Source organism: Hemibagrus wyckioides, linkage group LG10 (assembly GCF_019097595.1).
Source record: "Hemibagrus wyckioides isolate EC202008001 linkage group LG10, SWU_Hwy_1.0, whole genome shotgun sequence".
NCBI lineage: Eukaryota > Metazoa > Chordata > Actinopteri > Siluriformes > Bagridae > Hemibagrus > Hemibagrus wyckioides.
Window position 1 is genome coordinate 17,262,946 of NC_080719.1, and position 13,918 is coordinate 17,276,863.

General features: G+C 52.6%; 1 protein-coding gene across 2 annotated transcripts in view; it reads left to right on the forward strand.

The window, feature by feature from the left end:
* mark1 (MAP/microtubule affinity-regulating kinase 1) overlaps positions 1 to 13,918 on the forward strand; it is a 49,645-nt gene that overhangs the window by 12,402 nt on the left and 23,325 nt on the right. For both annotated transcript variants that reach the window (XM_058400851.1, XM_058400850.1), the window contains exon 2: positions 12,284 to 12,487. In XM_058400851.1, coding sequence (XP_058256834.1) covers positions 12,284 to 12,487 — 204 coding nt within the window. The remainder of the gene's footprint in view (positions 1 to 12,283; positions 12,488 to 13,918) is intronic.

The window sequence follows — 13,918 nt, forward strand, 5'->3', positions numbered from 1 at the left end:
CTAAACATTTTGCAAAATGATGTGGTTATAACACCATGTCAATGAGTATACTTTTTTTAAAATCAGTTTATTATTAAGCTTGGATAGCATGGAGCATATGAACTGTTAGTAGACGCTATAATAAATTAGAAAGAAACTCAAAAGGAACATTAAAATGAACTTGTTGTACATGTTGTCGTCTGATCTGCTGTTGTGTAAATGGAGTTTTTTGGTTTATTTAATTATGGACAGTGTGAAACCAAACTCAATAGCAGATTGACCAAAAGTACTGTGACTCTGCATGTTGTTTGTAGAACATGAATGACGTCGGTTCTCCGCTTGGCGGAAATGAGAACACTGATGAGTTATTGTTATTGTGTTAAGTTTATGAGCTCGTGAAGCCAAATTCCTCCCTAGTGTAGGCTGCGTTCCTGTGCTCTTCGCTTTCTCGCTGTGAATGAATTCCAGCATTTTGTGGACTGCAACGTCGGTTGCAACCTACCGCTAAAAATAGCTTTTCGTTCAAGGAACAAAGTGTCTGTTGGAACTTTTGAAGGTAGCACGGAAGCACGACCTCATGGCGACCTTGAAAAATTGGCTGATACTTCTGGCTTGCTTGCGATCACTCGAGGAAATAAAGTTACAGGGATGGCACTGAGCCAGCAGCTCTGCCCTCCATCTAACCTCCAGGCTTCAGGAGAAGAGCCCTTCTATCGACTGGGCTGGATGGATGGGCTTTTTATTGGGTTATATCTTCCAGCCTGTGGTGTGTTACGAGGCACACAGGGAGGGTGGGGGAGGGTTATAGTGTGGAGAAAGGGGCATTAAGGCTTACCCAGAGGAGGAGGCGGTGGTTGTTTTTGTGCTCTAGCTTCAGTGTCTGTCCTACTGAGATTGTCCTACAGACTTCTATCTGTGTGCCGGCCCGTGGCTTGCAGCAAGTTGCTAAATCAGCGGTGTTGCATTTACTGAACAGCGCACAAATCCGATTGAGTGAAATCTGAAACCTTGTGAGCTTGGCCAATCAATGCTTTATTGACTTGTGACTTGCACAAAAAGCAAAGGCCTGCTTTATTTGCTGAGATTCACACATACTAGTGCTAGTTATCTGGTTTGTCTTACTGTGTTAGCTGGAGAAACTGCTTATTGTTTCCAGAGATAATATTTGTGGTTAGAGAAATTTATGCTACTGTTCCATAGAAGAGAAATGATAAACCAAAAACTCATCATGCTGTAGAGTTAGGGGGTTTTGTCTGGATTTATAACACTGCACATTATAATAACCACTAAGCTATTTTTGAAAGCCAAGGCTCTGTTACACTCATGATGGAGGAGAAAAGGCCATGCAGGATGTCTTGATGCACAGTGTGGTCTGTGCTGAGTGTTCTGAGCACCACCATTACTGACTGAGGAAGTGACTGACTGGCTGAGTGAGGGAGTGACTGACTGGCTGACTGAGGGAGTGGCTGACTGAGGGAGTGACTGACTGACTGACTGAGGGAGTGACTGACTGAGGGAGTGGCTGACCGAGGAAGTGACTGACCGAGGAAGTGACTGACTGACTGAGGGAGTGACTGACTGAGGGAGTGACTGAGGGACTGAGTGAGGGAGGGAGTGACTGAGGGACTGAGTGAGTGACTGAGGGAGTGACTGAAGGACTGAGTGAGGGAGGGAGTGACTGAAGGACTGAGTGAGGGAGTGACTGACTGGCTGACTGAGGGAGTGGCTGACTGAGGGACTGACTGAGGGAGTGACTGACTGAGGGAGTGGCTGAGTGAGGAAGTGACTGACCGAGGAAGTGACTGACTGAGGGAGTGACTGAGGGACTGAGTGAGGGAGGGAGTGACTGAGGGACTGAGTGAGTGACTGAGGGAGTGACTGAAGGACTGAGTGAGGGAGGGAGTGACTGAGGGACTGAGTGAGGGAGGGAGTGACTGAAGGACTGAGTGAGGGAGGGAGTGACTGAAGGACTGAGTGAGGGAGGGAGTGACTGAAGGTCTGAGTGAGGGAGGGAGTGACTGAAGGTCTGAGTGAGGGAGGGAGTGACTGAAGGACTGAGTGAGGGAGGGAGTGACTGAAGGACTGAGTGAGGGAGGGAGTGACTGAAGGACTGAGTGAGGGAGGGAGTGACTGAAGGACTGAGTGAGGGAGGGAGTGACTGAAGGACTGAGTGAGGGAGGGAGTGACTGAAGGACTGAGTGAGGGAGGGAGTGACTGAAGGACTGAGTGAGGGAGGGAGTGACTGAAGGACTGAGTGAGGGAGGGAGTGACTGAAGGACTGAGTGAGGGAGGGAGTGACTGAAGGACTGAGTGAGGGAGGGAGTGACTGAAGGACTGAGTGAGGGAGGGAGTGACTGAAGGACTGAGTGAGGGAGGGAGTGACTGAAGGACTGAGTGAGGGAGGGAGTGACTGAAGGACTGAGTGAGGGAGGGAGTGACTGAAGGACTGAGTGAGGGAGGGAGTGACTGAAGGACTGAGTGAGGGAGGGAGTGACTGAAGGACTGAGTGAGGGAGGGAGTGACTGAAGGACTGAGTGAGGGAGGGAGTGACTGAAGGACTGAGTGAGGGAGGGAGTGACTGAAGGACTGAGTGAGGGAGGGAGTGACTGAAGGACTGAGTGAGGGAGGGAGTGACTGAAGGACTGAGTGAGGGAGGGAGTGACTGAAGGACTGAGTGAGGGAGGGAGTGACTGAAGGACTGAGTGAGGGAGGGAGTGACTGAAGGACTGAGTGAGGGAGGGAGTGACTGAAGGACTGAGTGAGGGAGGGAGTGACTGAAGGACTGAGTGAGGGAGGGAGTGACTGAAGGACTGAGTGAGGGAGGGAGTGACTGAAGGACTGAGTGAGGGAGGGAGTGACTGAAGGACTGAGTGAGGGAGGGAGTGACTGAAGGACTGAGTGAGGGAGGGAGTGACTGAAGGACTGAGTGAGGGAGGGAGTGACTGAAGGACTGAGTGAGGGAGGGAGTGACTGAAGGACTGAGTGAGGGAGGGAGTGACTGAAGGACTGAGTGAGGGAGGGAGTGACTGAAGGACTGAGTGAGGGAGGGAGTGACTGAAGGACTGAGTGAGGGAGGGAGTGACTGAGGGACTGAGTGAGTGAGTGAGTGAGGGAGTGACTGAGGGACTGAGTGAGTGAGTGAGTGAGGGAGTGACTGAGGGACTGAGTGAGTGAGGGAGGGAGGGAGTGACTGAGGGACTGAGTGAGTGAGGGAGGGAGGGAGTGACTGAGTGAGGGAGTGACTGAGTGAGTGAGTGAGTGAGTGAGTGAGTGAGGGAGTGACTGAGTGAGTGAGTGAGTGAGTGAGGGAGTGACTGAGGGACTGAGTGAGTGAGTGAGGGAGTGACTGAGGGACTGAGTGAGTGAGTGAGGGAGTGACTGAGGGACTGAGTGAGTGAGTGAGGGAGTGACTGAGGGACTGAGTGAGTGAGTGAGTGAGGGAGTGACTGAGGGACTGAGTGAGTGAGTGAGGGAGGGAGTGACTGAGGGACTGAGTGAGTGAGTGAGGGAGTGACTGAGGGACTGAGTGAGTGAGTGAGGGAGTGACTGAGGGACTGAGTGAGTGAGTGAGGGAGTGACTGAGGGACTGAGTGAGTGAGTGAGGGAGTGACTGAGGGACTGAGTGAGTGAGTGAGGGAGTGACTGAGGGACTGAGTGAGTGAGTGAGGGAGTGACTGAGGGACTGAGTGAGTGAGTGAGGGAGTGACTGAGGGACTGAGTGAGTGAGTGAGGGAGTGACTGAGGGACTGAGTGAGTGAGTGAGGGAGTGACTGAGGGACTGAGTGAGTGAGTGAGGGAGTGACTGAGGGACTGAGTGAGTGAGTGAGGGAGTGACTGAGGGACTGAGTGAGTGAGTGAGGGACTGAGTGAGTGAGTGAGGGAGTGACTGAGGGACTGAGTGAGTGAGTGAGGGAGTGACTGAGGGACTGAGTGAGTGAGTGAGGGAGTGAGGGAGTGACTGAGGGACTGAGTGAGGGAGTGAGGGAGTGACTGAGGGACTGAGTGAGTGAGGGAGGGAGTGACTGAGGGACTGAGTGAGTGAGGGAGGGAGTGACTGAGGGACTGAGTGAGTGAGGGAGGGAGTGACTGAGGGACTGAGTGAGTGAGGGAGGGAGTGAGGGACTGAGTGAGTGAGGGAGGGAGTGACTGAGGGACTGAGTGAGTGAGTGAGGGAGTGACTGAGGGACTGAGTGAGTGAGTGAGGGAGTGACTGAGGGACTGAGTGAGTGAGGGAGGGAGTGACTGAGGGACTGAGTGAGTGAGGGAGGGAGTGACTGAGGGACTGAGTGAGTGAGGGAGGGAGTGAGTGAGGGAGTGACTGAGGGAGGGAGTGACTGAGGGACTGAGTGAGTGAGGGAGGGAGTGACTGAGGGACTGAGTGAGTGAGGGAGGGAGTGACTGAGGGACTGAGTGAGTGAGGGAGGGAGTGACTGAGGGACTGAGTGAGTGAGGGAGGGAGTGACTGAGTGAGTGAGGGAGGGAGTGACTGAGGGACTGAGTGAGTGAGGGAGGGAGTGACTGAGGGAGTGAGTGAGGGAGGGAGTGACTGAGGGAGTGACTGAGGGACTGAGTGAGGGACTGAGTGAGTGAGTGAGGGAGTGACTGAGGGACTGAGGGAGTGACTGAGGGAGTGACTGAGGGACTGAGTGAGTGACTGAGGGAGTGACTGAGGGACTGAGTGAGTGAGGGAGGGAGTGACTGAGGGACTGAGTGAGTGAGGGAGGGAGTGACTGAGGGACTGAGTGAGTGAGGGAGGGAGTGACTGAGGGACTGAGTGAGTGAGGGAGGGAGTGACTGAGGGACTGAGTGAGTGAGGGAGGGAGTGACTGAGGGACTGAGTGAGTGAGGGAGGGAGTGACTGAGGGACTGAGTGAGTGAGGGAGGGAGTGACTGAGGGACTGAGTGAGTGAGGGAGGGAGTGACTGAAGGACTGAGTGAGGGAGGGAGTGACTGAGGGACTGAGTGAGGGAGGGAGGGAGTGACTGAGGGACTGAGTGAGGGAGGGAGGGAGTGACTGAGGGACTGAGGGAGGGAGGGAGGGAGTGACTGAGGGACTGAGGGAGGGAGGGAGGGAGTGACTGAGGGACTGAGTGAGTGAGGGAGGGAGTGACTGAGGGAGTGAGTGAGGGAGGGAGTGACTGAGGGAGTGAGTGAGTGAGTGAGGGAGGGAGTGACTGAGGGAGTGAGTGAGTGAGTGAGTGAGGGAGGGAGTGACTGAGGGACTGAGTGAGTGAGGGAGGGAGTGACTGAGGGAGTGAGTGAGTGAGTGAGGGAGGGAGTGACTGAGGGACTGAGTGAGTGAGGGAGGGAGTGACTGAGGGACTGAGTGAGTGAGGGAGGGAGTGACTGAGGGACTGAGTGAGTGAGGGAGGGAGTGACTGAGGGACTGAGTGAGTGAGGGAGGGAGTGACTGAGGGACTGAGTGAGTGAGGGAGGGAGTGACTGAGGGACTGAGTGAGTGAGTGAGGGAGTGACTGAGGGACTGAGTGAGTGAGTGAGGGAGTGACTGAGGGACTGAGTGAGTGAGGGAGGGAGTGACTGAGGGAGTGAGTGAGTGAGTGAGGGAGGGAGTGACTGAGGGAGTGAGTGAGTGAGTGAGGGAGGGAGTGACTGAGGGAGTGAGTGAGTGAGGGAGGGAGTGACTGAGGGACTGAGTGAGTGAGGGAGGGAGTGACTGAGGGACTGAGTGAGTGAGGGAGGGAGTGACTGAGGGACTGAGTGAGTGAGGGAGGGAGTGACTGAGGGACTGAGTGAGTGAGTGAGGGAGTGACTGAGGGACTGAGTGAGTGAGGGAGTGACTGAGGGACTGAGTGAGTGAGGGAGGGAGTGAGTGAGGGAGGGAGTGACTGAGGGACTGAGTGAGTGAGGGAGGGAGTGACTGAGGGACTGAGTGAGTGAGGGAGGGAGTGACTGAGGGACTGAGTGAGTGAGGGAGGGAGTGACTGAGGGACTGAGTGAGTGAGGGAGGGAGTGACTGAGGGAGTGAGTGAGTGAGTGAGGGAGGGAGTGACTGAGGGAGTGAGTGAGTGAGTGAGGGAGGGAGTGACTGAGGGAGTGAGTGAGTGAGTGAGGGAGTGACTGAGGGAGTGAGTGAGTGAGTGAGGGAGGGAGTGACTGAGGGACTGAGTGAGTGAGGGAGGGAGTGACTGAGGGACTGAGTGAGTGAGGGAGGGAGTGACTGAGGGACTGAGTGAGTGAGGGAGGGAGTGACTGAGGGACTGAGTGAGTGAGGGAGGGAGTGACTGAGGGACTGAGTGAGTGAGGGAGGGAGTGACTGAGGGACTGAGTGAGTGAGTGAGGGAGTGACTGAGGGACTGAGTGAGTGAGTGAGGGAGTGACTGAGGGACTGAGTGAGTGAGGGAGGGAGTGACTGAGGGAGTGAGTGAGTGAGTGAGGGAGGGAGTGACTGAGGGAGTGAGTGAGTGAGTGAGGGAGGGAGTGACTGAGGGAGTGAGTGAGTGAGGGAGGGAGTGACTGAGGGACTGAGTGAGTGAGGGAGGGAGTGACTGAGGGACTGAGTGAGTGAGGGAGGGAGTGACTGAGGGACTGAGTGAGTGAGGGAGGGAGTGACTGAGGGACTGAGTGAGTGAGTGAGGGAGTGACTGAGGGACTGAGTGAGTGAGGGAGTGACTGAGGGACTGAGTGAGTGAGGGAGGGAGTGAGTGAGGGAGGGAGTGACTGAGGGACTGAGTGAGTGAGGGAGGGAGTGACTGAGGGACTGAGTGAGTGAGGGAGGGAGTGACTGAGGGACTGAGTGAGTGAGGGAGGGAGTGACTGAGGGACTGAGTGAGTGAGGGAGGGAGTGACTGAGGGACTGAGTGAGTGAGGGAGGGAGTGACTGAGGGACTGAGTGAGTGAGGGAGGGAGTGACTGAGGGACTGAGTGAGTGAGTGAGGGAGTGACTGAGGGACTGAGTGAGTGAGTGAGGGAGTGACTGAGGGACTGAGTGAGGGAGGGAGTGACTGAGGGACTGAGTGAGGGAGGGAGGGACTGAGTGAGGGAGTGACTGAGGGACTGAGTGAGGGAGTGAGTGAGGGAGTGACTGAGGGACTGAGGGAGGGAGGGAGTGACTGAGTGAGTGAGGGAGGGAGGGAGTGACTGAGTGAGTGAGGGAGGGAGTGACTGAGGGACTGAGTGAGTGAGGGAGTGACTGAGGGACTGAGTGAGTGAGGGAGTGACTGAGGGACTGAGTGAGTGAGTGAGGGAGTGACTGAGGGACTGAGTGAGTGAGTGAGGGAGTGACTGAGGGACTGAGTGAGTGAGTGAGTGAGTGAGGGAGTGACTGAGGGACTGAGTGAGTGACTGAGGGACTGAGGGACTGAGTGAGTGAGTGAGTGAGGGAGTGACTGAGGGACTGAGTGAGTGAGGGAGTGACTGAGGGACTGAGGGAGTGACTGAGGGACTGAGGGAGTGACTGAGGGACTGAGTGAGTGAGTGAGGGAGTGACTGAGGGACTGAGTGAGTGAGTGAGGGAGTGACTGAGGGACTGAGTGAGTGAGTGAGGGAGTGACTGAGGGACTGAGTGAGTGAGGGAGGGAGTGACTGAGGGACTGAGTGAGTGAGGGAGGGAGTGACTGAGGGACTGAGTGAGTGAGGGAGGGAGTGACTGAGGGACTGAGTGAGTGAGGGAGGGAGTGACTGAGGGACTGAGTGAGTGAGGGAGGGAGTGACTGAGGGACTGAGTGAGTGAGGGAGGGAGTGACTGAGGGACTGAGTGAGTGAGGGAGGGAGTGACTGAGGGACTGAGTGAGTGAGGGAGGGAGTGACTGAGGGACTGAGTGAGGGAGGGAGTGACTGAGGGACTGAGTGAGTGAGGGAGGGAGTGACTGAGGGACTGAGTGAGTGAGGGAGGGAGTGACTGAGGGACTGAGTGAGTGAGGGAGGGAGGGAGTGACTGAGGGAGTGAGTGAGGGAGGGAGGGAGTGACTGAGGGAGTGAGTGAGTGAGGGAGTGACTGAGGGACTGAGTGAGTGAGGGAGTGACTGAGGGACTGAGTGAGTGAGGGAGGGATTGACTGAGGGACTGAGTGAGTGAGGGAGGGAGTGACTGAGGGACTGAGTGAGTGAGGGAGGGAGTGACTGAGGGAGTGAGTGAGTGAGGGAGGGAGTGACTGAGGGACTGAGTGAGTGAGGGAGGGAGTGACTGAGGGACTGAGTGAGTGAGGGAGGGAGTGACTGAGGGACTGAGTGAGTGAGGGAGGGAGTGACTGAGGGACTGAGTGAGTGAGGGAGGGAGTGACTGAGGGACTGAGTGAGTGAGGGAGGGAGTGACTGAGGGACTGAGTGACTGAGGGAGGGAGTGACTGAGGGACTGAGTGACTGAGGGAGGGAGTGACTGAGGGACTGAGTGAGTGAGGGAGGGAGTGACTGAGGGACTGAGTGAGTGAGGGAGGGAGTGACTGAGGGACTGAGTGAGTGAGGGAGGGAGTGACTGAGGGACTGAGTGAGTGAGGGAGGGAGTGACTGAGGGACTGAGTGAGTGAGGGAGGGAGTGACTGAAGGACTGAGTGAGGGAGGGAGTGACTGAAGGACTGAGTGAGGGAGGGAGTGACTGAGGGACGGAGTGAGTGAGGGACGGAGTGAGTGAGGGAGGGAGTGAGTGAGGGAGGGAGTGAGTGAGGGAGGGAGTGAGTGAGGGACGGAGTGAGTGAGGGAGGGAGTGAGTGAGGGACTGAGTGAGTGAGGGAGGGAGTGAGTGAGGGACTGAGTGAGTGAGGGAGGGAGTGAGTGAGGGACTGAGTGAGTGAGGGAGGGAGTGAGTGAGGGACTGAGTGAGTGAGGGAGGGAGTGACTGAGGGACTGAGTGAGTGAGGGAGGGAGTGAGTGAGGGAGTGACTGAGGGACTGAGTGAGTGAGGGAGGGAGTGAGTGAGGGAGTGACTGAGGGACTGAGTGAGTGAGTGAGGGACTGAGTGAGGGAGTGACTGAGGGACTGAGTGAGTGAGGGACTGAGTGAGTGAGTGAGGGAGTGACTGAGGGACTGAGTGAGTGAGTGAGTGAGGGAGTGAGTGAGGGACTGAGTGAGTGAGTGAGGGAGTGACTGAGGGACTGAGTGAGTGAGTGAGGGAGTGACTGAGGGACTGAGTGAGTGAGTGAGGGAGTGACTGAGGGACTGAGTGAGGGAGTGACTGAGGGACTGAGTGAGTGAGTGAGGGAGTGACTGAGGGACTGAGTGAGGGAGTGACTGAGGGACTGAGTGAGGGAGTGACTGAGGGACTGAGTGAGTGAGGGAGGGAGTGACTGAGGGACTGAGTGAGTGAGGGAGGGAGTGACTGAGGGAGTGACTAAGGGACTGAGTGAGTGAGTGAGGGAGTGACTGAGGGACTGAGGGACTGAGTGAGTGAGGGAGGGAGTGAGTGAGGGACTGAGTGACTGAGGGACTGAGTGAGTGAGGGAGGGAGTGACTGAGGGACTGAGTGAGTGAGGGAGGGACTGAGTGAGTGAGGGAGGGAGTGACTGAGGGACTGAGTGAGTGAGGGAGGGAGTGACTGAGGGACTGAGTGAGTGAGGGAGGGAGTGAGTGAGGGAGTGACTGAGGGACTGAGTGAGTGAGGGACTGAGTGAGTGAGTGAGGGAGTGACTGAGGGACTGAGTGAGTGAGTGAGGGAGTGACTGAGGGACTGAGTGAGTGAGTGAAGGACTGAGTGAGTGAGTGAGGGAGTGACTGAGGGACTGAGTGAGGGAGTGAGGGAGTGACTGAGGGACTGAGTGAGTGAGTGAGGGAGGGAGTGACTGAGGGACTGAGTGACTGAGGGAGTGACTGAGGGACTGAGTGAGGGAGTGAGGGAGTGACTGAGGGACTGAGGGAGGGAGGGAGGGAGGGACTGAGGGAGTGACTGAGGGACTGAGTGAGTGAGGGACTGAGTGAGTGAGTGAGGGAGTGACTGAGGGACTGAGTGAGGGAGTGACTGAGGGACTGAGGGACTGAGTGAGTGAGTGAGGGAGTGACTGAGGGACTGAGTGAGGGAGTGACTGAGGGACTGAGGGACTGAGTGAGTGAGTGAGGGAGTGACTGAGGGACTGAGTGAGGGAGTGACTGAGGGAGTGACTGAGGGACTGAGTGAGTGAGTGAGGGAGTGACTGAGGGACTGAGTGAGGGAGTGACTGAGGGACTGAGTGAGTGAGTGAGGGAGTGACTGAGGGAGGGAGGGAGGGAGGGAGGGAGTGAGGGAGTGACTGAGGGACTGAGTGAGGGAGTGACTGAGGGACTGAGTGAGTGAGTGAGTGAGGGAGTGAGGGAGTGACTGAGGGACTGAGTGAGTGAGTGAGGGACTGAGTGAGTGAGTGAGGGAGTGACTGAGGGACTGAGTGAGGGAGTGACTGAGGGACTGAGTGACTGAGGGAGTGACTGAGGGACTGAGTGAGGGAGTGAGGGAGTGACTGAGGGACTGAGTGAGGGAGTGACTGAGTGAGGGAGTGAGGGAGTGACTGAGGGAGTGAGTGAGGGAGTGACTGAGGGACTGAGTGAGGGAGTGACTGAGGGACTGAGTGACTGAGGGAGTGACTGAGGGACTGAGTGAGTGAGTGAGGGAGTGACTGAGGGAGGGAGGGAGGGAGTGACTGAGGGACTGAGGGAGTGAGGGAGTGACTGAGGGACTGAGTGAGTGACTGAGTAGGCTTCACTCAAGTACTATTGTTAAGAGAGTCCTCGGTTGCTAGGGCTTAAGGGGCCATGAAAGCCTGAGCGGGAACACAGCTCGAGTAGAAAGAAGTTGTGAAAGACTAGTGCTGGCAAGCCGGAACATGTTAAAGGTCAAGGTAAATTCTGGCTCAGTTTTCAAAGGAGTATTGACGTGTGTTTAATTTTTTAAGTTAAAGTCTTTTCTGTTGGTTATAAACAGTGCTCTTTTTTGTTTGTGATATAGGAACAGATAATACTGGAATACTACTGTGAAGTTTTGGTTTAGTTTAAACACTAATTGAATGGTATTTGTTGCACAGTATGAGAGGATAAATGATACCCAAGAAACCTGGTCCCTGAGCTGTTGGAGGACAAACTTCTGGCATGTTGTTGTATTGGATTGCACATGGTATATGAATAGAACCTTAGAGTAGCTTTCTGTTTAGTGTGACTAAAGCAGCTTCGGTTAATTCAGATAATCAGAGTAGCTTCAGTCAATTCAGATCAGTGTGGTGGACAAATAATACATTTATTAGCTCATCCACCGGTTAAAGTAGTAGCTAATGTAGTGTAATAACGCATGGCTAGCTAATAGTCAGGCCATTTTCACACCATGTGTGTGTTCTCTTCTGGAATCTTTGTTGTTTACATGTCTGTGTCCATGACTTTTCTGTGACTTATCCATGCATAAAATGATGCACAACATTAAAGCCTGTTTTTCAACACTTGTCGCTGGTCACCTCAGGCTGAAGTTTAATCACACTTAATTTTGGATGTGGCAGCCGTTCACTGTGAGCTACATCATAAATGGTAGTTTTTAGGGCCTTGAAAAAACCCTGCAAACTTCCATATTTATACTTGTTATTGTGACGGTTGTGTAGTTTCTAAGCAGAGCTGATATTCATGTGGTTTGACTTATAAGTTCATACACCACATCCTCAAGCTTAATGAATGTTTCCAGTTCCCATCAGGCCTACAGTGATGATGGTGTTGGGTTTAAATGAACTCTGAGGTTTCCTCTCATGGTCTTTGTGGTAATTATTGCAGTGTCGGTCACATCAGGGGGTCTCTCGAGAACGCAGTCAAGCTTCAGAGTTTCATCTAGACTGCTAAAGGACACACTAGGTTCCTGGTTTCTGGTTTTGGGGTTTTTTTGTTCCTTTTTCTGTATCTCCTACAGTATGAGCGTGATTAATCACTCCAGCAGTTTGGATGAAACTGTAAAGAGGAATATCGTGACCATGTAAGTGATGGATTTGTAGTTACATTTAGCTTTTTCTTGGTGATTTAAGCTACGAAATTTTTGGCTATTTGTGTATGGTCTGGGCTGTGATCCCAAAAAGTGTGATATGTTTGGAAATGTCAAACGCATTTCCTGGAAAAAAGAATTTCCAATACATATGCTTGACCATGTTACCAGGAGCATGCTAGTGCAACCATTCGTGACACATCAGTATTTTTTTTATGACACCACTGTGCTACTGAACTATGACTAATAAGGAATTTTTAATAAACAATGTGCACTTAGGGAAGGAGGGTGATGTTGCATCTTATGATGAATCGTGTGTTTGTCAAGTTGGTTCTGTGCTGTTTGGTTTCTGTTAGAAGTTAAATGTCTATTCTAAACCATAATTGTAAAATAAATTCATGCAGCATTCTGACTGTTTCCAACTTCTGTATTCCAGCACACGTCTGTGGATGGCTACCCTGACCCTCCAGCACCTCCAGCCAAGTCGGCAAGCAGGCAGAGTCTGCCGCGGTGTCGCAACTCTGTAGCGTCCATCACAGATGACCAGCCTCACATCGGCAACTACAGGCTGCTTAAAACCATCGGCAAGGGCAACTTCGCCAAAGTCAAACTAGCACGGCATATTTTAACAGGACGGGAGGTAAAGCACACAGGCGAACTTTTGTTTTTCCTCAATCTGGTTGTTTGTCAGTGTGCTGTCCTTCGGGAGCATCTGAAAGGGCCATAATCTGTAAAAATTTTTCATTTCTGAATGTTATTAGTGAAATGATTGTGTAACAGGTTACATCGATAATCTGCACTGTTATAAAGCAGAATGTAGGGCAATTCAATGAAAAAGCAAACAGGGTTTGTCAGGGTTTGACAGCAGCTCCTCTGTTGGAGTTTGCTTATTCAGACTTTTGTATGCAAGGACTTATTCTAAGTGAGCCTTTATATATTTTTTTTTAGTTCAATACTCCTGACATAAACTGTTCAGTTGTACACACTGTTAGGCTCCTTCTCCGGTAACAGTAAACACTGCTCACCCTGCCGCATCTTTCTGGGTATGAGAGCCAGATTTAATTTGCTTTAAGCTGGGAGTCTGACTGCCATATTTAGATTTGTGTCATAATGGCGATGGAAATTGTTTTCTTCATGACTGCCTCTTTATCCTTAAAGAGAAATCAGACCACTCATCTGTGCTATGGAATAACGAGTACTCCCACTCTCCCATACGTCTCTCACTTCTCTTACCAATGTGCTCACATGTTTTTATGCGTTTCAGGAGTCATAATATTAGACAAATAACACAGTGAAAGATGTGAAAAAGCTGGGTAGGAGTGTTCTGCAACTTTATAAGACCCATATAAAATAAGGCAAGGGGTTAAGGTGTTAGATTACTGAACAAAGGGGTGTGGGTTCAAATCCTAGGACCAACAAGCTGCTGCTGCTGTGCCCCCGAGCAAGGCCCTTAACCCTCAGTTGCTCAGTTGTATAAATGATATAATTGTAAGTCGTCCTGGATAAGTGCGTCTGCAAATGACCAGAGTCTGGAGTACCTGAGAGTACCACAGTGCTTGATTCTGGTTGGTCAGATAGTGTTGATGTACACCGATCAGTCATAACATTATGAGCACTGAGAGGTGAAGTGAATAGTTGAAGTGTTAGAAGCAGGAAAAATGGGCAAGCGTAAGGATTTGAGCGAGTTTGACAAGGGCCAAATTATGATAGCCAGACGACTGGATCAGAGCATCTCCAAAACTGCAGCTCTTATGGCGTGTTCCCGGTCTGCAGTGGTCAGTATCTATCAAAAGTGGTCCAAGGAAGAAACAGTGGTGAACTGGCGACAGGGTCATGGGCAGCCAGTGTTCATTGATGCATGTGGGGAGTGAAGGCTGGCCCGTGTGATCCGATCCAACAGACAAGCTACTGTTACTCAGATTGCTGAAGAAGTTAATGCTGGTTCTGATAGAAAGGTGTCAGAATACACAGTGCATCACAGTTTGTTGCATTATCACTTTAATAATAACACCTTATTTACAGGGTGCATGTGTCACACAATCTCTGACGTAATAAATGAAACAATAATTAA